Here is a 23,710-nt window from a genome sequence, read left to right on the forward strand (position 1 = left end):
CCGACAAGTGGTTCGAGTGCGATCGCGTAAAGGATCATGGAGAGTGGGCATCCTTGGCGAACTGACCGTCGGATCGGAAAGGGACCCGCAATCCGTCCATTCACCAGTACACGGGATGCAGCTCCACGGAAAAGGCGCTGAAAGATGTCGAGAAAGTCAGGCGGGAAGCCCATGCGGGCCATAACGGACAGAAGGAACTTGTGGTGAACTCTGTCAAAGGCGTGGTCGAAATCAATGGAGATCAGAGCAGCTCGAAGGCGACAGCATGTGGCGATGGCTATTAAATCCCTGCATTCGCTGGTCGCCGTTTGCATGTTGGTCACTCCGCCCTGTGTCGTTTGCTCTATTGAGAGGAGTAGGGGCAGAACCTGCTTTATACGGCTGGCGAGTAGTCGGGCGAAGATTTTATAGTCCGAGTTGAGCATTGTAATGGGCCTGTAGTCCTCGACCGTCCGACCTCTGGAAGGCTTGTGTATCGGTATAAGGAGACCTTCCACGAATGCAGGTGGCACGTGGGAACCGGGGGGTCATCAGTTCTTGGTACATGCTAATCCATCGGGGCATCATTAGATCGCGGAAAGTCCGATAAAACTCTAGCGGCAGTCCGTCTGGCCCGGGAGATTTGTTGAGTGCACCCTTGTTAAGCGCGTCCTCGATGTCGTCCCGTGTAATTCCACCTAACAGCGTCGCCGCTGCTGCATTGTCGAGGGTGTGCGACACGTCCGCTTCCTCTTCCTCTGTATTCACCTCGTCGTAAAACTGGCGATAGTGATCTGCAAAGGCTTCTGTAACCGCGGCCTGAGTCAGTACGACCCTACCACCTGGCAATACGAGGTCCGTGATCAGCTGCTGTCGGCGTCGGCGGCTGTCGAGCACGATGTGATGCATAGACGGGTTTTCTCCTTCCGCTCGGTCGTGACGTCGCGATCGCACGACGACCCCCTCCAAACGTTTCCTCGTAAGAGACAGTATTTGACCTTTAATTCGGCGGCTTTCCATTTGTCGGTTTGGAGATGGTGGTTGGCCGTCGAGTTCGCGAAGCATCGTGTAATAAAAGTCCAATGTGTGACGATGCCATGCTGCGATATCTTTACCGAATTGAGTTAGCACACGCCGAAACGCTGGTTTTGCACAGTCCACCCACCATGCTAGAGTCGAAGGATATCGGGGAAGACGACGTTCGCAATCCAGCCATGTGTTGGCGATAATTCGACGGCATTCCGGGTCTTGAAGATGTGCCACATTCAGCTTCCAGGGTCCTCGGCTGCGCCATATTCGCTGCTGTTGTAGAGTGAGTGTGCATATGAAAGCGCTATGATCGGAGAAGGCAAGCGGCCAACGTTCGGCGTCCAATACTCCCGGCGCTAGAACTCGTGAGACATAAATGAGGTCTAGGCGACTGGCCGAGTGACTAGTAAGGTATGTCGGCCCGGGACGGTCACCGTGCACTGTCTCCCACGTGTCAGTGAGAAGCAGATCACGAACCAGGAGCCGAAGTTCTTGACAAGTCGAGAAGTGTGGGACTTGGTCTTTGGGGTGGAGCACACAATTAAAGTCGCCGCCGAAGATATATTGATCGTAGTGGCTGATGAACAGGGGGGCGATATCCTCCGAGTAGAACAGCGATCGTTCGCGGCGTTGGTCAGTTCCTGATGGAGCGTAGATGTTAATGATGCGTGTGCCCAGTGCTGTGATCGCCAGCCCCCTTCCTGACGGAAGGTAAGTCACTTCTTCGATGGCAATTCCGTCGCGCACTAGTATTGCCGTACCGCTGCCATTCCGGTCCGCCGGTGACATATGTGTCACGTAACCGTAGAAAACGGGGAGGGCCGCTATATACACTTCTTGCAACAGGGCAATGTCAACATCCGAAGAACGAAGCATCTCACGCAGCAACTGGATCTTCACTGCCGTTCGTATCGTGTTGAGGTTAAGAGTGGCGATACGATAAGCTTGTTGCCGAACCGCTGGTGTTAAGTTATCCATTAAGACTGGAAGTGCCTATGGCGCTTCTGACTCTATTGACACCTCCGCATCCCCACAAACCTCACCAGCCGTCCTTTCTAGAGAGCCGGCGCCAATGGCGTGGGCCCTGTTGGCGTAACTTGCATGGTTCCGTCGTCGTCGTGGTCATCCGCCCACGTCGGGGAACTCAATGCAAGATCTGCTTCCCTAGCGTTCTCAGGACGCGGCATGGGTGCTTGCACTCCAGAAGGTGGTGGGCAGCATCTGTCCTGCATATCGGCATCCGATGTTGCCTCTGTAGGTATATGTGGTTTGTCCTCAGTTCCGTTCGGTGGTGCCACACTGCAGCAAATGGCGGCTGCCTCTGTGGTAGCGTCGTCATTGAAGGTGGAGTCTTCGTCCTCTGGAGGCTGCGTCGCATCCCGTTCGGAAGTTGCTCTACGCCTCCGCTTCCGTCGCTTCGGGGAGCGTTGCTTCCTGGAGTGTCCTTCTGTGTCAGACGACGGCAAAGATTCCCGACGTTCCGGCACAAAGGCAGCTGTAGGCACAATAAGCGAGTCTACGGCCATGCTATCGTCATGTATGTTGTTATCCGTCGACGGGGGCGGCGGCATCGGAATTGAATCCGTAGCTTGTGGAACGGGTGTGTCGTCATCGCCCTGTATTGGAGGATGGAGCCGCGACCCAACAGTGGATGTCGGCTGTCGTAGTGAAGTGGTAGCTATCGTGAGGGCTGCTGCATAAGTCACGGGAAGCAGCGTCGGCTGCGATGGCGGGTCTGCGTCAGCCGGCGGCAGTTGCGTGATTCGACGTTGGAGACATTCTGATCTAAGGTGTCCCTCCTTCCCACAACCAGAGCAGGTCTTTGGTTGCCCATCGTAGATGACAATGGCACGGCAGCCACCGATAGATATGAAGGTACATGTCTTTTAAGTTCGATTCGGACCTGGCGGACTCCATTCAGCACAGGATATGTCTGGAATTGCGTCCATTTTTCCGCAATATGATCATGGACCGTGCCGTAGGGGCGCAGCGCTGTCACGACGTCCTCCGCCGGTAATTCGAAAGGAAGTTCGAAAATTCTGATCGTGCGAAGTCCCATGCCAGAATAATCGACGTGTACAGTCCCCACATTGCCATCAGCATGGCAGAAACGGAGGCCCTGTTTCGTGTCCCGAAGGATCCGTTCACATGTTGCGTCGTTGATGATCTTGACATATACGATACTACTCACAATGGACAAGTGAATGCCGAGAATGTCGGTCGCCGGGATTTTAACTTCTTCTCGTAGAAATCGTTCGACTTCGAGTGCTTTGGGCCGTGCGAATTCGTTGCGGAACGTAAATTTGAGCGTCGATTTTCTGTATTGGTGCGCCATGGTGATCTATATGCTGAGTACGGCACGCGCGAAACGGCCGAGTACGATGTAAACAACACAAGCGCTCGCTCCGCGGCAGGAACACAAACAGCGCGTCCTCACCGCAGCACAGCCAAAGGCCAACTCCACCACTCAGCTACCGGGGGCGGACGCTGCTGTAAGTGAACCAGTATCATTTTTAAGTAATGGAAATGGGGCACCGCAGCCGTATTTTCCAGGTCTTTGTTACTCATACTGCTAGTTTCAAACACTACATTTGCGTCATATTCAGGCCATACTGCGAACAAAATAAATATTTCCAGTAATTGCCTCATGTATCGTAGAACCCATTCAATAACTAGGTGCCGTGAACCGCTATTCGTCAGGAGTGTACATTCTAATTGTGTAGTCACCACTGACTACAACTGATGATGGTGAGCCGGCCGCGGTGGTCTCGCGGTTCTAGGCGCGCAGTCCGGAACCGTGCGACTGCTACGGTCGCAGGTTCGAATCCTGCCTCGGGCATGGATGTGTGTGATGTCCTTAGGTTAGTTAGGTTTAAGTAGTTCTAAGTTCTAGGGGACTGATGACCACAGCAGTTCAGTCCCATAGTGCTCAGAGCCATTTGAACCATTTGATGATGGTGACTACTCGTTCAGAGGGTACAGTCCTAATGAATAGCAGTCCACGGCACCTAGTTATTGTGTGGGTCCTACGGTACATGAGCCAATTACTGGAAATACTTAATTTGGCGTGAAGATGGCGTAAATGTAAAGTTGAAACTAGTCGTCTGAATAATAAATACCTTGAAAATACGTCTGCGGTGTTCCATCTCCATTACCTACATCGTCAACCACTGCCCAGCGTCCACAAGAAGAGGCGATGTTTACAAGTATTATTTGGCTGGTTCAAATGGCTCTGAGCACTATGCGACTTAACTTCTGAGGTCATCAGTCGCCTAGAACTTAGAACTAATTAAACTTAACTAACCTAAGGACATCACACACATCCATGCCCGAGGCAGGATTCGAACCTGCGACCGTAGCGGTCACGCGGTTCCAGACTGAAGCGCCTTTAACCGCACGGCCACACCGGCCGGCAAGTATTATTTCTAGTTCCATATGCACACTACTGTTTGTGATAATTGCGACACCAGAAGGCCTTAATCACTCCAACATCGAAGGATTTTTAGAACAGCAATATCGTACTAAGTGAGTAACATGTTAAAAAGATAGCGTGAATGTTGGTGCAACAGCACCCTCCTTTGTGTGACCGGATTGGTCAGCGTTACGCAACGTTCAGTCGGTGCAGAGCTCTCATACGAAGTATAGACGCGCAAGGAAGTGCCGACAATACTCGCCGGTAATAATCGCTATATGTGTGATTTCGAACAGGGCATAATAATTGGCCTCCTGGTACCGGATTTGTCGTAAAGTGAGACTACAGCTTGTACAGTGCACACTACTACCACAATGATGCGTTTGTGGAGAGCGCCTACAGCAACGGACGTATACTGAACCACACACTGTGCTCGCAGCACGGGATGACCGCCATTTTCCGCGTTGGGGGAAGCCGACATATCAGCTACGTCCACAGTGTTGGCTTGACGCCGGGACACTGGAACCGGGGTGGACATGTCTTCTCCGACGATCCGATGTCTCTTACGAGGACGGTACTATTGGCACACATGACACTGAATCGGGATGCATTGATCAGAAATCACCGACGCCTCAGACTGAAATGATCACACGAACGCCACGACTGCCGTGCGAAATGTAGTGTTTTTGGACGAGCCACCCTGCAAATTGTCTCAAAGTGGTAGCAGCTTACACGCTTGAGGCTACCATTGCTTTCGGACAGACTGCATTATTAAGAAGTGTAGTGGACAAACGTATGTAATGGTTGAGGCGCCATTGCCTGTAACATGTGGTCTCGCCTCCTACGTGCTGAGGGCAATTTGAAGAGCAGTCACTTTATCAGGTGAGTCTTAGAGCATGAGGCATTGTCACTCCTGCATGCACCTTCACAAGCCATATTTCAGTATGTCAATGCCCAACCACATGTGACGAGTAATATACAAGCTTCCCTCGAAGAACGAGGATACAAATGCTAGCCTGTTCGCCGGCCGCTGGTGGCCGAGCGGTTCTGGCGCTACAGTCTGGAACCGCGCGACCGCTACGGTCGCAGGTTCGAATCCTGCCTCGGGCATGGATGTGTGTGATGTCCTTAGGTTAGTTAGGTTTAAGTAGTTCTAAGTTCTAGGGGACTTATGACCTCAGCAGTTGAGTCCCATAGTGCTCAGAGCCATTTGAACCATTTTTGCTAGCCTGTTCTGGCCTGACATGTCACCATCAAATATGTTTGGGATACGGTCGATTGGAAATTAGTTCGTCCTTGTTCTCTTGGAGCCACTGTCAATGGCTCGTGGGCGGGTCAACAAACTGAGTGGCAGTGCGTTCTTCAGCAGCATATTCATGCCCCATTTGATTCTGTGCTACGACGTTAGGAACTCTTTTGTAGCACGTGGAGGCTTTACAACTTATTGAATCTTGACTATCAAAGTGCATGTACAGTTCTGTAATTCTAATAATGTTGGGTATTGACATGTACCTAATCAGTTCAAAATGGTTCAAATGGCTCTGAGCACTATGGGACTTAACATCTGTGGTCATCAGTCCCCTAGAACTTAGAACTACTTAAACCTAACTAACCTAAGGACATCACACACATCCATGCCCGAGGCAGGATTCGAACCTGCGACCGTAGCAGTCGCGCGGCTCCGGACTGAGCGCCTAGAACCGCGAGACCACCGCGGCCGGCACCTAATCAGTAGAATAAATTTCATTGTAATCACAAGTCTCCTTGTAAGAGTTGCAATTTTCACAAACATCAGGGTGTATACAGAGCCTTGGAAAAACTAGGACTTGCTTTTTTGTAGGCAGGACATTGTGATCACGTGGGAGCGATCTAGATGGTTGTAAAACAATAAACTGGTAGCCAAGATCGCAGGAATTCTTTTTATTCCATGATTACCGGTTTCGGCGAAACTAAAGCCGCCATCATCGGATCTTAGGACACATACAGGTTACAATATCAAGGCAAACGATGGTGATATTAATAGTTGCCTATAATACGCAGGCCTTACAGAATTGTCGTAAGTAGCACACAGGCGTCCAAGAGAGATGACATTATAAATGTTAAGTGTCCTGTATGTGTCCTAAGATCCGATGATGGCAGCTTTAGTTTCGCCGAAACCGGTAATCATGGAATAAAAAGAATTCCTGCGATCTTGGCTACTAGTTTATAGTTTTTCTAGGACTTGCTGTTGGCAGAATGCACATGTAACTGACAACCACAACTCACCACTATACTCCAACTATCTGAAGATGAAACATGTGTCAGAAACTGATAATGTCAGTAAGAACTCAAAGTAATAGAAACTTATCTTCAGTTTAGTGCTGATAGCTATGCTATAACTTATTTCACAGCTACCCATATCATATAACCCCTTGACAAAATGGCATGTATTGCTTAATTTTTTACCAGACATTTACGTACCTTCGATTTGGATTGCACAAAGCTTATATATGAATAGATTGATTGGAGGCATGGTAGAGGAGTGTTTCCTGCCTTCTGAACTGATAATGATAGGTGACCATAGGTATACCGTGGTCAGGTGTGACTACATGAGTTGTGTTTGGAGCAATAATAAGAAACATGCAATAACGTTCGTTTGCTGACACCAGAGCAAAGTTCTGAGAGACACTATCGAGTCTGTTGTATTACAGCTGTAAGTACTCTGATTTGGACAAAGAGTGATTTTGGTGTAAATACGTTTAAAAACTTCACTCTCACACACAGTCCAGGACGACGCTTTAGTCAGCTCATACATATGAACCATGAAGGGTTCCCTGCTTTTACCATTGATGTGCATCCTACATTACCTGAACCTATTTCATATTCAATTACACTGCTGAACAAAGCTGAAGCTTGTTATTTTGGTGCCATTAAACTCGGAACTGGCGCTAAAATTTAGATATTAGCTCTAGTTTACGAACTGTGTTCATTACCTGTAACTACGCTTTCTTCATCAAATACAAGACCCACCTTGATAGGAATGCCTGACAGTAGTATCGCCACATAGTCGTTGTGGACAGGTAAGAGCTCCAGTTGTCAAGAACTGCTATAACAAAGCAGCCGCATTTTGATGCTTCAAGTGCCTTCGTAATAACTGTGTATACACTCCTGGAAATTGAAATAAGAACACCGTGAATTCATTGTCCCAGGAAGGGGAAACTTTATTGACACATTCCTGGGGTCAGATACATCACATGATCACACTGACAGAACCACAGGCACATAGACACAGGCAACAGAGCATGCACAATGTCGGCACTAGTACAGTGTATATCCACCTTTCGCAGCAATGCAGGCTGCTATTCTCCCATGGAGACGATCGTAGAGATGCTGGATGTAGTCCTGTGGAACGGCTTGCCATGCCATTTCCACCTGGCGCCTCAGTTGGACCAGCGTTCGTGCTGGACGTGCAGACCGCGTGAGACGACGCTTCATCCAGTCCCAAACATGCTCAATGGGGGACAGATCCGGAGATCTTGCTGGCCAGGGTAGTTGACTTACACCTTCTAGAGCACGTTGGGTGGCACGGGATACATGCGGACGTGCATTGTCCTGTTGGAACAGCAAGTTCCCTTGCCGGTCTAGGAATGGTAGAACGATGGGTTCGATGACGGTTTGGATGTACCGTGCACTATTCAGTGTCCCCTCGACGATCACCAGTGGTGTACGGCCAGTGTAGGAGATCGCTCCCCACACCATGATGCCGGGTGTTGGCCCTGTGTGCCTCGGTCGTATGCAGTCCTGATTGTGGCGCTCACCTGCACGGCGCCAAACACGCATACGACCATCATTGGCACCAAGGCAGAAGCGACTCTCATCGCTGAAGACGACACGTCTCCATTCGTCCCTCCATTCACGCCTGTCGCGACACCACTGGAGGCGGGCTGCACGATGTTGGGGCGTGAGCGGAAGACGGCCTAACGGTGTGCGGGACCGTAGCCCAGCTTCATGGAGACGGTTGCGAATGGTCCTCGCCGATACCCCAGGAGCAACAGTGTCCCTAATTTGCTGGGAAGTGGCGGTGCGGTCCCCTACGGCACTGCGTAGGATCCTACGGTCTTGGCGTGCATCCGTGCGTCGCTGCGGTCCGGTCCCAGGTCGACGGGCATGTGCACCTTCCGCCGACCACTGGCGACAACATCGATGTACTGTGGAGACCTCACGCCCCACGTGTTGAGCAATTCGGCGGTACGTCCACCCGGCCTCCCGCATGCCCAGTATACGCCCTCGCTCAAAGTCCGTCAACTGCACATACGGTTCACGTCCACGCTGTCGCGGCATGCTACCAGTGTTAAAGACTGCGATGGAGCTCCGTATGCCACGGCAAACTGGCTGACACTGACGGCGGCGGTGCACAAATGCTGCGCAGCTAGCGCCATTCGACGGCCAACACCGCGGTTCCTGGTGTGTCCGCTGTGCCGTGCGTGTGATCATTGCTTGTACAGCCCTCTCGCAGTGTCCGGAGCAAGTATGGTGGGTCTGACACACCGGTGTCAATGTGTTCTTTTTTCCATTTCCAGGAGTGTAGAAGGGAAATAACCAAACATGAAGAACATCATGATCAACTCTGCGGGACAGGCATCGTGATCAACTATGTAGGAATGCGGGAAACCAGTGGTGAGTTTGGGAATTTAAAACTGATGCTGCATTGTTACAACTGCAGTTTTGTAAGACCAAGCGTTGTTGTTTGCTTTGGGACTGGAACAGCCATCCTATCGACAAACAATATTCAAAGACAATTGAGTTGAAGAGACAATCTTTACCTCTGGGAGTAAAAAATGTTGTTCCTGAACCATTCATAGAGTGAAGCAAAATTTTACCTCAGGCACTAGATATAAGATTGGGATTTATGAAGGATTATGTAATGGATTTAAATTCAATTATATCAGCATCCACTAACGGCAAAAATCCCCAGGTTCAGTTTGAAAGAAGAAAAAATTTGGTGTGTTTTTCTAAACAACTGGAAAGCATTAAGGACAATTCAAGAAACAGCACGGCAGTCCTCTAAGATGAATGATTATGAAAAATCACCTCACCTGCTTTATTACACATTTATTGTGTTACGGTCATAACTTAGTAAGTATATAATAATACATCTTAAGCGGTTTTCATTAATCTTTGACTGTAGTGCCAGCTGTGGTGCTGAACATGATCAAGATTAAGATTTCGAATGGTGTCCTGGCAAACTTCAAACCACAAAAATTTCGAAGAGATTGTGGACAGTATGACAAGGCCATGTGAAATCTTCAAACATATCATGTCACTAAAAATTAACTTTTCCCTTGCACACCCGGATATCTTACAGTTAAAATGTGCTTATCTGAACAGCGAACATAGTGAGCACTTACCAGGATATTTCACTGATTAAGCAAAAGTACGAAGGCAAATGACGTGTTGAAATATTGTAACTACTGCCACATGATGAAACCGGACGCTCCTGCAACGAAGTGCTCGAGACAGGCCAAAAAGAGACGATCTTAAAATATTTGATGCTTCTTTTTTCCTTTTGGTTTATACATTTAATAAATATTATTTCAAACATAGCGAATTAATAAATGTCATTGTCGGGTTCTGTGATCAAGAAAACAAGAAGACATGATTCTATTCTGCGTAGGTAGATCACAGTTTACGTTCACTCGCACTTACAGTAACGCATAGACCGATGGAACGAACTGGGGGTTCCTGAGGTCAATGACAGCGGAGTTCGTGAGGCGGATATATAACCAACACAAGTCTTGAACCTACCGAAATCGTCTTAAAAGTGTACCACAGGCCAGTGAGCAATCCAAATCACATACGTAACTCAAGCAAGCTCAAGGGCCTGCTGTTCAATGGCACATAACTAAAGGCTTCAGAGACGAGTAAAGACTACCTGGACTGAGCTGGGCTACCGTACTTAGCGGCACACGCACACACGTCAGGGGGCGGGGCCATAAGCTGTGATCGCGACCTAACTAGCAGTACACCAGGAAGCAGCTGCGTTGCTTCTCACCACCAGTCCCTCGTGGTACAGCTGCACAGTAAGTCCCCACCTGTCCACAGCATCACTAACACGTCCAGACTGGAGCTTGCCCGTCTTTAACTGCCCACCGTCCACTCTTCAACATCCCCGAGAGGACGAACTTTTTGGTGCACATTCCAGCCAATCACGGGCCTAGCTTCCGGGCACAGCACAATGGCCCAATCGGCACGCATCAAAAAGCGTGCCCTACGGATATCTTGTTCGTTTTAACTGAAGGACTTTCAGAAAGCACCCGAAGCTTCTACCGCGAACTTCTAGCAACAATGGAAACACTCAACCACGAATTCGGCGAGAAAGATATTTCTGCCTATGCGCTCTAAGTCACGTTTCTTTGTTCTTTGATACCCCCCCCCCACTCCCCCCCCCCCTCCCCCCGCTTCACAGCCCCCCTCTTCCTCTTGCATACCAATGGTTTAGCCTTCCGTTTTATACTCGGAGAGGGCAGAAAATTCGCCTTAGTCACAGCAAACTAACAGAATGGATTTCTGGAAGACAGGGTGTGTTCATGAAAATTAGGCTGCTGATCATAAAGTTAGGATTAAATAAAAGACGTACCCCACAGACCACTTCCTATAGGTATTGTTCCGAGTAGAATATAATAAAGATGGCGTTTTATATGGTAAATGACGATACCTAGTTTATAGGATAAATTGTAATGAAAGATATAATCAAATAAACGTACGTCTTTCATCGGGTAAGAAGATTTGTATAACTCGTTTGTGTCGCTGTTTGCCAATGGTGCATTCTGTATCGAGCAGCGTTGGTAGTGAGTGGTGTCCCGGTTGTAGGTCGCGTTTGACGGTGCTGTGAGACAACATTGTGCTCAATACTATGAAGTACTGGAGTTCACGTCTACTTCTCCTCAGCAAGCTGCAAAATGTTCGCCGTTGTAAGCTCAGGTGTATCGATGCACTCACTGAGATCCAGTGTAGCCGGTGGCCACCACCTGTACACCAGTCTGGTAGTTCTTGCACTCTTTGTGGTGAGGTAGTCTACTCTGAAATTTCTGGGAGATGTAGGGTAACTTCTGATTATTAACATTTGTTCCAGATTCCTTGATACCTTTCAGTAGTGTAGCGTGAGGGGAGACTTTGAAACTTAGTCTCCCCTCCCCATCTTAAAAAAGATGCAACATTAATTCATAGTAAAAATATAAACAACTTTCTAATAAGAGTTCTAAATGTGCGAATACATCAGTTTTGCAGCCCCTACCGCACCTGAGTATTGGTGTGTTTGCCTGCTTGAGATTAGACTGCTCTCAGTCTCTGCCACCCTTCCCTTAGCTGGCTGTGTGCACCTGCGCTTTAGTGACATTCTTGGCTCCCATCCTCTTCCCCTCTTCTACGAAGGCTGGTGCGCTGCATTTGCTAGCAGGTATCGAGACTAGTCTCTGCCGCTTCAAAAAAAAAAAAAAAAAAAAAATGGCTCTGAGCACTATGGGACTTAACTGCTGTGGTCATCAGTCCCCTAGAACTTAGAACTACTTAAACCTATCTAACCTAAGGACATCACACACATCCATGCCCGAGGCAGGATTCGAACCTGTGACCGTAGCGGTCAAGCGGTTCCACACTGTAGCGCCTAGAACCGCACGACCACACCGGCCGGCCTGCCGCTTCTATACTGGCTTTTAACACGGAAGTGAGCAGTCGCGCCTTTTTCTACATTAACGTACGAAAAAAGCGTGAATTGAAGAACAAACGACCTACTCCTATACGCAGTGTAGTTTTAAGTGAAGCCAAACAAAAACGCATTTTTCAGGCAGCCTGGTACGAAAGGTATACTTGGCTGACTGTGAATGCAGTTAATAACAGATCAATTGTTATATATGTCTTCTGTCTGGTGGTGAAAAGGAATGATGCAATGAGGGCATTTGTACAATAAAAACTTTGACCGGAAAGCACAAAAGCATCAGATGTCACCTACAGAACAAAGAATCATTTCAATTATTAGGCAAAATTAGAATTGAGCGCGCCCTCTGACGCCGCTCGTCTGACAGCAACAAAATACAACAAACAATCTGCATCCAACTGGAGAGTATTGGCTCGTCTTATTCAGGAAATTGTATTTCTTTGTAAACAAGAACTAGCCTTTTGTGGCCATCGAGAAGACGAATCCTGCTGCAATAAATGTAACTTTCTGGAATTGTTGGATTTACTAGCTCAAGGAGAGCAGTTAAACCGAGACCATCTGTCATCATCTTCTATCTTTAAAGGAACTTCTCCAGATTTACAGAATGATGTAATAGACATGATAACTCTGGCAGTTAATGAGGAAATAAAAGTTGAAATTTAGAACTTCAATTTCATTCGATTCAGGCAGATAAAACATTAGACGTGTCATGCACGAGTCAGATGAGTATAACATTCAGATAATGAATTGCAGTCAAAATTGAGGAAAGATTCGTTGGATTTTACGATTTTCCTGGCGATAAAACTGCCGAAGGTTTGTCAAACATTATTCAGCATTGAGCACATTAGCAATAGAAAAGACCCTACTTGAAGAGCTATCCAGTGATCGGATCTTTGTAGACCGAATTATAGATTTATTCGTGGAAAGAAAAGACAGGCGCGTTGCATTTTTGTACAAAAAAATATAAGTGCTTCTTCTCTTGCTGCTGGAGTTCTCCAAATTTGTCATCGTTTCTTCAACAAGTTAGTTATTATTATTATTATTATTATTATTATTATTAGTGGTAGTGATAGTGGTAGTAGTAGTAGTAGTAATACTAGTTGTTGTTCTTGTTCTTGTTGTTGCTGTTTTGTTTGATACATTTTGTTTCGTTTGTTTAAATTATAGTTTATTGTATTATTTTGTCTCCCTATAATAACTGCAGAGTCTCTCTAACCTTCACAACCACGCTACGCCACTGATATCTTTGTACTACATACAATTCTAAGTGTATATCTAACAGTGGCTACTACTCTGACTCATAGAAATCTCTGACCACCCGCTCGGCTCTTCTTTATACGGGTTGTAACGAGTATAAGTGCAGCTGTTTTTATATGTGGTATCTCTACATGTACATACATCAGTCAGTTGGTTTTCTTTCTCTGCGTCGAACAGTCTTCATACAAACACGTCATGTAATTTACTACCTGATGTTTTCTGCATAGTCATGTCTGCAGTGGACTACACGTGTCAGAATAGACTAATCATACTACGTCCACGCGTTCGCACTTGAACACCTGACCTGCCTCCCAGAGGAGTATAAGCACTAATAGCTTGCTCTTACCACATGTACTTGGAGGTATTAAGCAATCTAAACACATATGACTTTAGTAGCTTTTAGTTTGCAAATGATGTAAATACTGATGTAATTTTTTTCAGTACACCATCCTCAGTTACCACTGGAAATCTCTGCATTTATACCCGTTACACTCTGTATATGTAGCTATTTAACTAGTAATGTACGTCACTATTACGGTTATTTCTGTGGCACTTTATGTCCGGTAATTGTTTTGAAAGCTAGGTCCATCTGCAATCTTTATTGCCTTTCTTCGTTCTGTGTATTAGAATTCACCAACGTTCAGTTTCTTTCTCCATGATCTCCTTTAGATTTATGTAGTTGACATGGTTACTTTTTGTTCCAGTTTTTCGTAGTAGGTACCACTAGATCAACCAATTATATAATAAATTCAGGGAAAGTGGAGACCAAGAAACAGCTACGAATTCGATGAATTCCTTGGAAGTTCGAAGGAGATAAAAATGGCACGAAGAAACCAGGGACCTTGACCTTACAAACTCCATTACAAGACCTCTGACACTGATTCGAAAAGATGGGAGAACATTATTTCCACAAAACAAAGATGTCAACAATCCGATGCGACACAACTGCCAGTCACTCTGTGAGAATTTCCAAGGCTCCAGGAGGTAAAGCAAATATTCGCCAAGTAAAGAAAGAACTTCCTGAGGTCAAAATATCCCAACAATATAACCCAGAAATCTAATTTTTTTTATAACTGAACTCCAGAAAATTCTTAGCCATACGAAAGCTGCAGGTGCAGGCGGGATCTACACCGAATATTTGTTGTACGGTGGTTCTCCAATTCGAAAGCGGCTAGTTCGTCTTTTCAACGAAATTTTTCTCGTGGAACATTGCCAGCAAATTTTAAATTGCTGTTAAAGAGCCAGGGAAAGAGGGAACAGAAGTAGAACACCTGCGCCCAGTATCTCTACTTAGTGGTGCCTACAAATTCTCTGAAAGAATGATTTTAGACAGAGTACAAAATTAAATTAAAACTGTGGTATCACTTGAACAAGCTGGACTTAGACCTCGCAGAAACTGCTGTGGAAAGTTCTTCTTGTTCACTCACATAGAAACTGGCTATTACGCGAAACTCAAGATCGTTGTAGTTTTCGTTGACGTATTAGCAGCTTATGATATGGTGTGCACGAGGGTCTAACAGTGAAATTTTTGAAAACAATACCTTGTAAGACGCAAGATAACCTCTAAAACAACAAACTGAGCATTTGATGGTTTAAATTACATCAAAGTGAAAAGAGGAGCAAATGCAAGTACTCAATGCGGCATACCCTACGACGCTGTTCTAACTCCGGTGTTAATCAATCTCTACTCAGCAGACCTGCCAAACCTAAACTGCCAGAAATTCCTGAATTCAGATGACCTTGTAATTTCATATCAGACTGAATATCTTTTTGAATGTAAAGAACACCTAACAAACAGCATCAGTAAACTTTATGAGTACTTTAAGACATGGGGACTTGGACCTAATACTTCTAAAACAGAAGCATTTCTTTTCCACCTCCCCAATCGTTTAGCAGCAACGTAGATCAGCCCACGGTTTGGCCCTCTTGACGTAATCAAATACAGAGATAAGCCAAAAAACCTTTGTATCATGTTAGACATAATGCTGACATTTTTCCAACACAGGTAAGATGGTAAAAACACGAGTGAACTTGGTGAGGAAGACAGCTGGTAGAACTGTACATGGGGAGCAAATACATCTATTCATCTACATACACAAAAATACTCCACAAGCCAACGTACGGTACATGGCGAAGGGTACCCTGTACCACTGCTAGTCATTTTCTTTCCTGTTCCACTCCCAACAAGAGCGAGGAAAAACCCACTACATGTATGCCTACGTATGAGCCCTGATTTCTCATATCTTGTCTTCGTGGCTCTTACGCGAAATGTATGTTGGCAGCAGTAGAATCGTTTTGCAGTCAGCTTCAGCTGGCGGTTCTCTAAAATTTCTCAAGTTTTCCTCTCAAGGAAAGGCGCTTTCCCGAAGCATCTCCGTAATATTTGCGTGTTGTCAGACTTACCGGTAACAAATCCAGCAGCCCGCCTCTGAACTGCTTCGACGTTTTCCGTGAGTCTGACCTCGTGGTAAAACTCAAGCAGTGCTCAAGAATAGGTTGCACTTATGTTCTATACGCTGTCTCTTTTCCGGATGAACCACAGTTTCTTAAAATTCTCCCAGTAAACCGAAGTCGACCATTCGCCATCCCTAGCACGATCCCCACATGCTCGTTCATTTCGAATAACTTACGCCCAGATATTTCAACCACATGACGGTGTCAATTAGGACACTACTACTGCAGCATCCGAACATTAGGTGTTTTTTTTCTAGTCATCAGCTTTAGCTTACATTTTTCTACATTTAGAATTAGCTGCCATTCATCATATCAACTAGAAATTTTGTTTCAGTCATCTTGCATGAACCAACAGTCAACCAAATTCGATCCCCTCCCGTACGCCACAGCATCATCAGCAGAGAACTGCAGATTTCTGCCCATCCTGTCCGCCAGGTCATTTACGTACATAGAAAATAAAAGTGGTTCTATCACACTTCCCTGGGACACCCCCGACGATACCCTTGTCTCTGACGAACACTCGCCATCGAGGACAACTTACTCGGTTCTGTTACTTAAGAAGTCTTCGAGCCAGTCACATATCAGGGAACCTATTCCGTAATGCTTGTACCTTCATTACTAGTCTGTAGTGTGGCATCGTGTCAAGCACTTTTCAGAAACTTAGAAATATGGAATCTTCCTGTTACCTTTCACCCATAGTTCGCAGTATATCAGGTGATAAAAGGGCAAGCTGAGTTTCACAAGACCGATGTTTTCTAAAAGAGTGCTGTTTCGTGGACATAAGGTTTCCGGTCTCTAGGAGATTTATTATGTTAGAATTGAGAATACGTTCTAGAATTCTGCAGCAAACCCAAGTTGGGGATATTGGTCTGTAATTGTACGGGCCCGTTTATTTAGCCTTCTTATACACGGGAGTCACCTGTTCCGCGGAACATACCTTGCGTTGGTATACTCTGAAGACGAATGTTACAGCCAGCGCTAATGTGAAGAAAGTTCTGACAGTTACGACAGCAATTAGTTGTAGAGACAGATGTACACCTACATGCTGGCTGCTGTTAGCATCGAACATCTGTCCGGCGCTCCTTTGTCGAAAGGAGGCTCTCTACTACCTTTGCCAGCAAGCTTCTTAAAAATGAATCAATCCATCTTCACGACCATTTGTTCTTACTTGCTGGAAAACGTCTCGAATTCAAAAGACCGGCATACGAAGAACGATCTGAAGATACTAATAAAATACGATGTACTTTTCAGCTTTTTTTTCTTGTCTTTTTCTTTGTACTTGTGAACAGTTGTAACAATATAAGTTTTGTAATCCTGTTCCTCTATATGTTCTGTAGTTGCTATTTATGAAATTGTTATTTTTTGAGTTTCCTACTTAGATATTTATTAATGTTGATACAAAACTTTTCTGCGAACATTATAGTATAAAACTGTAACTTCACTTCAGAAATTGATGATTGTACTCAGTGTAAAGTGACGCGAGTAAAGTTGAGCTTTAAAAATGTACTGTGTGTGAAGTAAGCGCGTAAGAGACATTGTCGTGTCACGCGTGAGAGATGCGAGTGATGTGTTCGTGGCCGTCGTCTTGAGACTCTCATTTTGGTGTTACGAGTACTGTTTCGACTTTTACTGCGGACGACGATGCTAAAACCAAAAGAGTGAACTGTGATCTTAATAAACATACGGATTATAATGGTGCCGTTGTAACTTATTACTTCACATCGTATAGTACTCTCCCATCGTGGACAGTCGCCTTAGAAAGTGTACTTGAAAATTGCCATGCTTGGCCAGTACATTAGACTCTACATTTACATCTACATGGATACTCCACAAATCACATTTTAGTGCCTGGCAGAGGGTTCATCGAATCACCTTCACAATTCTCTATTATTCCAGTCTCGTATAGCACGCGGAAAAAACGTGCACCTATGTCTTTCGGTGGGAGCTCTGATTTCCCTTATTTTATTATGGTGATCATTTCTCCCTATGACGTTGACGTCGACAAAATATTTTCGCATTCGAAGGAGAAAGTTGGTGATTGGAATTTCTTGAGAAGATTCCGCCGCAACGAAAAATGCCTTTCTTTTAATGATATCCAGCCCAAATCTTGTATCATTTCTGTGACACTCTCTCCCTTATTTCACTCCTGAAGGAAAGCATATTGCGGAGACATGGCTTAGCCACAGCCTCGGGGATATTTCCAGAATGATATTTTCACTCTGCAGCGGAGTGTGTGCTGAAAGAAAGGAGTGCTAGTTCTGCAAGGAGAGCTTCTGTAAAGTTCAGAAGGTAGGAGACGAGGTACTGGCAGAAGTAAAGCTGTGGGGAGGGGCCGTGAGTCGTGCTTGGGTAGCTCAGATGGTAGAGCACTTGCCCGCGAAAGGCAAAGGTCCCGAGTTCGAGTCTCGGTCCGGCACACAGTTTTAATCTGCCAGGAAGTTTCATATCAGCGCACAGTCCGCTGCAGAGTGAAAATCTCATTCTGGAAACATCCCCGAGGCTGTGGCTATGGTGGCAAGGTGATAAAGAGCCACACTACGGATACAAAGTTATCAGGTTCGATCCCTCGTTGGCCCCACGATTTTTTAAATGGAGTTTTATTATAAAGTTTTAAGAGACTTATATCAACAGGCACATGATGACGTAATTCGTCTGAATGATATCAAAAAAATAAAAGCCAAGTTATTAAGCATTAAACGCCAACAGTTGAAGGGACTAAAAATTAAATCGAAAGCCACATCAGTAGTAGCAGATGAAACAGCTTCTCTGTATCACTTGGTGCGGCATGCTAAAACAGACGTCAAACTTTTATTGATGAAGTCCAGACGCATACTGGTACAAGGCTCACATGCCAGAAAGACATACTGGACGAAGTCCACAGGTACTATGACAACTTATATGCCCCTAACACAGTGAACGATGCAGCTCTCGAGGATTTTCTCACTATTTTAGGTCCACAATTGTCGGGAAAAGAAAACGCTGACATCCTGTCACTTATTACTAAAGATGAAGTGCATGAGGCAGTGCGTAACTCATCTGTCAAAAAATCTCCGGGACTTGATGGCCTCCCTGTGGAGTTTTATGCCCGCTACTGGTCTATAATTGGGGACAAGATCACTTCCATGGCGAATGAGGTCCTGAACGAAAAAGCGGTCCCTGCAGAGTTTAAGGAAAGTAAAATAGTACTGATTCCTAAGAGTAAAGGCAAAACCAACTTAAACAATTTTCGGTATCTTTCGCTACTAAATTCTGATTACAAAATAATTTCGCGTATTATCAACAAAAAACTCTCTGCCTTTTCCAACAAAATATTGAGTCATCATCAATCTTGTTCTCCAACCAGAACGATATTCGAAAGTCTATCTGCATACAGAGACGTCATTGCAATTACCTCAGTGACAAGCATAAAATGTGCTTTAATCTTTATAGATTTCAACAAAGCTTTTGACCGGTTTAATCATAGATACCTCTTTGCGATGCTGTCAAGAATGGCTTTCCACCCTCAGATTGTCAACATGCTAAGAAATATTGCAACAGGTATAAATGCGAATATAGCAATCACTGGCCAAACATCTAAACCCATACAGATAAGGCGAGGGATTCCACAGGGCAGTCCCTTATCTATGTTTTTATTTTCCGTATCTTTAGAGCCCTTTCTCCGCACTGACCACGCAAGATTAACAGGCATATCATTGAGTGGTGAGAAAACCGTCACACGAGCTTATGCTGATGACGTGGGTTTGTAATAAGGAATAAGGAGGAGACAGTTACACTGGAAAGAGAAATCCAAAAGTATTGTCTAGTGTCGGGAGCGACAACAAATGAAAACAAAAGTAAAATATTGAATCTACGGGGCCTAGATGACCTCCGACTGGCATGGGCAAAACAAGACAACAAACATAAAACTTTTTGAATAACCTTAATGGCATGTCCGATGAGGATGGCTGCTTTTAACTGGACGAAAACTAGGAGGAAAGTTCATGGTGCTGCAATGGAGAACATCCATCGAACTATGGACCAAGTGCAAAAAGTCAGATTCATCAACTCCTGCATTTTGTCTAAAGCGTATTTCACTGCGCAGATATTTCCAATCCCCAAACTAGTAGCGAAAGCGATCATGTCCACTGTTCCAATTATTTATGGCGAGGAGACATATTCAAGGTTGGTGCTACTACCGTTATACTGGATGTAAGAAACGGGGGCCTCGGTTTGGTGGATATTTGAAATAAAGCATCTGCTCTGTTCCTCAAACGGACTTCCCATATACTCAGAGAACTTCCACAATGTATAACCGCAAAGCTCTTTGAGGCTGTGACACCCCATAGCCTGCAAGCACCGATTGATGTGCGAAGGATCAATGCCCGTCTGTAGTATGTGAGGAACTTTTTCCTCGAAGCAAGTTATCTTAGTGACGAAATCAGAAGTAACACATGTATCACAGCGAGCGACATCATACTTGAAAGGAAGTTAAATGAGGGCAGAAACAAAATTGAAAAGAAATTCCCTAATTGTGACTGGAAAGATGTATGGTGGAACATCACCTATGCCGGGCTATCTACAGACGCTATTTCACCATGGTACAAAACAGTTAACAATGTTATCAGCACCAACGAGAGACTATATGGGATCGGTTTAAACCAGACACACCTTTGTGGAAAATGCAATCTGGTGGATACACTCATCCACAGATTCACCTATGGCGGCAATGGGAATAACTGGAATTGGGTCAGGCGACAAATCGCCTTTCTCACCAGATCCTCGACGGAATATATAACGCCATCGCTCCTCCTGAAACCAGACATGACATACTTTCCGAAATTGAAAACCAACGCCATTAGCTGGTTACTGGGAAAATAAGTCAGTTATGTCATCAACAAACTTGGGTCGGACAACGAGATAGAATTCCGTGTTTACATGAAGTGTGAATACGCAAAAATCAGCACATATCGCAACCACAAGAAGCACTACGGCAACATGCTGAAGATCAGTTTTGAAAGAATTGGTGTCGGTTAAATATGTGGAACCACTACAACACCTTGAACGAAAACGGACAGAAGAAAATTAAAAGTCACTTGTGTGCTTATTATTATTTACTATTACCTTGCTTCCAAAACTTATATGTTACACGAAGAGTTTTTTTTTCAAAACATTTTGTTCAGAATTACTCGTGTTCGACTTCCAAAGTATTTGTGTGATTCAAGAAGAATCGTTAAGTTTTATCAGTGTTCAGTTTCTACTCAGAGAAGAGGTTTCTTTGTCTTTCTTACATCTGAGAATGGGAGTTTTGTGTTAAGATTTCTGCATACTTAGTGCTATGACCCAACAGGGGTCATGAAAAAAGGGTGGGAGGGGTTTGGGCGTCGACGCACTGGCAGTGCCGTGAACAGACCCCACTGCTAGTGCGGCGTGTACCACGCCCTGGCCTTCCAAAAAAACAAAAAACAAAAAAGAGGAACAACTACTGTATATGATTAATGCGTTGTGTGATGGTGTACAATTTTCTGAATTAACAAAAAAAAAGTGGTCTCGCGGTAGCGTTCTGGCTTCCCGAACAAAAAAAAAGTGGTTAAGGCGTCTGAAAAAAAAGATGGTAGAGCATTTGTCTTCGAAGGGCAAAAAAAAAAAAATATGGTAGAGCACTTGCCCGCGAAAGGCAAAGGTCCCGAGTTCGAGTCTCGGCCTGGCACACTGTTTTAATCTGCCAGGAAGATTCATATCAGTGCACACTCCGCTGCAGAGTGAAAATCTCATTCAGCAATTACCTTGTTGACTGCACTCATGGCTTATGAGCCCTCTGCGCAGAACGACGACAAAGCGATAATGTCAGCTAAGTGATCATTCACCGAACTGTGTAAACGTTAGGAAGCTCTCCTCTCGTGAGCTAATTCAGAAAGGAGTTTGTAATAAAATTATCATTCGTGCTGAAGTTACTTTTGCTACTTCACAATGTTGTTACCCTTACGACGTGAATCAAATCACCAAGTACTTTTTGATAACACTTTTGATAATTTCAAAGTCGTAAACCACAATTAATTTTTTAAAAAGGGCTTTCCACATAAAATACTGTGTTTTGCGAACACTTTCGACACTCTTCATTCTTCAAGCATTACGTTTGCTACGTATTTGTCGGCAGTAATAATAAAATTTTCAGTTTTTGTTTCCTCCATCTTTTGCTACATGTAAATTTGTTATTGCAGTATTCGTGAGTGTTATTCGTGGATTTTGTATGTTTATAGAATTAGACATCGGGATTTGTGCCGTTTATTGAATCGTGATCACCATATATGCGTCTTGCGTAGTGTCCACCATTAAGTCAGCAGGCTGTAAGCAACCAGAAATAAGTACATGTGCTCTTATTGGTGAAATATTTACAACGACTTAAAACTGATAAATGCGTGTTGTAGGGCATTTGTTTACATATTTGCACTCTTCAGGCTATGATATTCCGAAGCCGTTAATGGGACCTTGCGTACTTGTGAGGTGAATATTAATAATAGGTTCAGTCTGAATGAGTTTAATGTTTAGTTAATTTTGAGAACAGTTAAAATTTTACGGATTTAGTTAGCCCAGAATTTATTTACACGAGATACTCTGTGCATGTCATTAGAACTGTATCAATATTCGTCTAATTCTGTTGTATGAAAACGGTAACTTATGGTAGGAGTAATATTGGGAAGTTCCTGTTTCGTTACGTGGAGTCCAAATCCTCTATACTGAGGTCAACCGGAGCGCTGAATCCAAACGTGAATGGCAAGACACGAGTAACCGAACTTATTGAGAAAGCAACTATGAGGTTCCTGGCTTCCTTCAACCTAGACAGCTGTGGGCACAGCACAACAGATACCGGACTGGAGAAGGCAAGTAAAAATACAACATACACGAGTGGAGATTTTGATCTGACAATTTGTGTGACTGTGGTGATATTCAAACAATAAGCCACATTGTAAATGAGGATCGAACATACGATTCCCTGGTGGTATCGAGAGTCTGCATGAAGCATCCGACGAGACACGTCACTCGACTGAGTCTTCAGAAATTCGTGTGTAATCTTAATCGTTGAATCTTCGTAGTGTAAACATATGCATATGTGCATATATGTGCATGTATGGTGAGACCACCTGCAAAAGCAGATTGAACAGTAAGTGTCATTCCACAAACGGGTCGTGGAGCGCACTCATACATGCGGGCATCTCCCTTTTGTTCCAGGAAGTAATAAGGCTAATCAGTCGGTCATTGGATGGTTCACACCTTGATGACGAGTTATCACATTATACATATCCCCAATATTTCGAAGTGAATTTTGCTGGCCCATAATAGAATATTTATTATCGATTTAATGTCGTTTGTTAAATTCTAGTGTCGAGCTCCCTGTTTTTTAGTGAATGGAGGACAAGCTCCAAGAACCTACGGAAGTGACTTTCTGAGCTGCATTTGGTGACATTTGCTAAACTAAACTCAGTCCGAACATGCCTCGAAGAGTCAATGGAAGAGACCGACCGCCGTGACATCCTTAGCCAATAAACGTCACTGGATGCAGATGTGGAGTGGCTTGTGGTCAGCACACCGCTCTCCCAGCCATTGTCAGTTTTCGTGGAGGGAGCCGCTAAGTAGCTCCTCACTTAGCCTCATTAGGGCTAAGTGCACATCTCTCGCCAACAGCACTCGGCAGACAGGACGGTCACCCAACCAAGTGCTAGCCATGTGCCCGACGGTAACTTCTGTGAGCTGATGAGAACCAGTGTTACCACACGGAAAGGCTGTTGGCGGTTACATTTACACTGAACTCTATTTCGATGGCCTCTTTTATAACTTAATCCCAGAATTACGATAGTTTTAAATAAACCTAAGTGAAAGGCGAAAGAAATAACTGAAAAAATGGAAAACAA

At 44.9% G+C, this 23,710-nt stretch overlaps 1 protein-coding gene across 1 annotated transcript in view; it reads right to left on the minus strand.

Annotated features, from left to right (window-relative positions):
• Positions 1-2,240, minus strand: part of LOC126256281 (mite allergen Eur m 3-like) — a 62,990-nt gene extending 60,750 nt beyond the window's left edge. Inside the window, exon 1 of the mRNA XM_049955471.1 lies at positions 2,106-2,240. Within this exon, the coding sequence (XP_049811428.1) occupies positions 2,106-2,240 (135 nt within the window). The remainder of the gene's footprint in view (positions 1-2,105) is intronic.
• Positions 2,241-23,710: the final 21,470 nt, after the last annotated feature.

The sequence above is a fragment of the Schistocerca nitens genome, chromosome 1 (assembly GCF_023898315.1).
Source record: "Schistocerca nitens isolate TAMUIC-IGC-003100 chromosome 1, iqSchNite1.1, whole genome shotgun sequence".
Lineage (NCBI taxonomy): Eukaryota > Metazoa > Arthropoda > Insecta > Orthoptera > Acrididae > Schistocerca > Schistocerca nitens.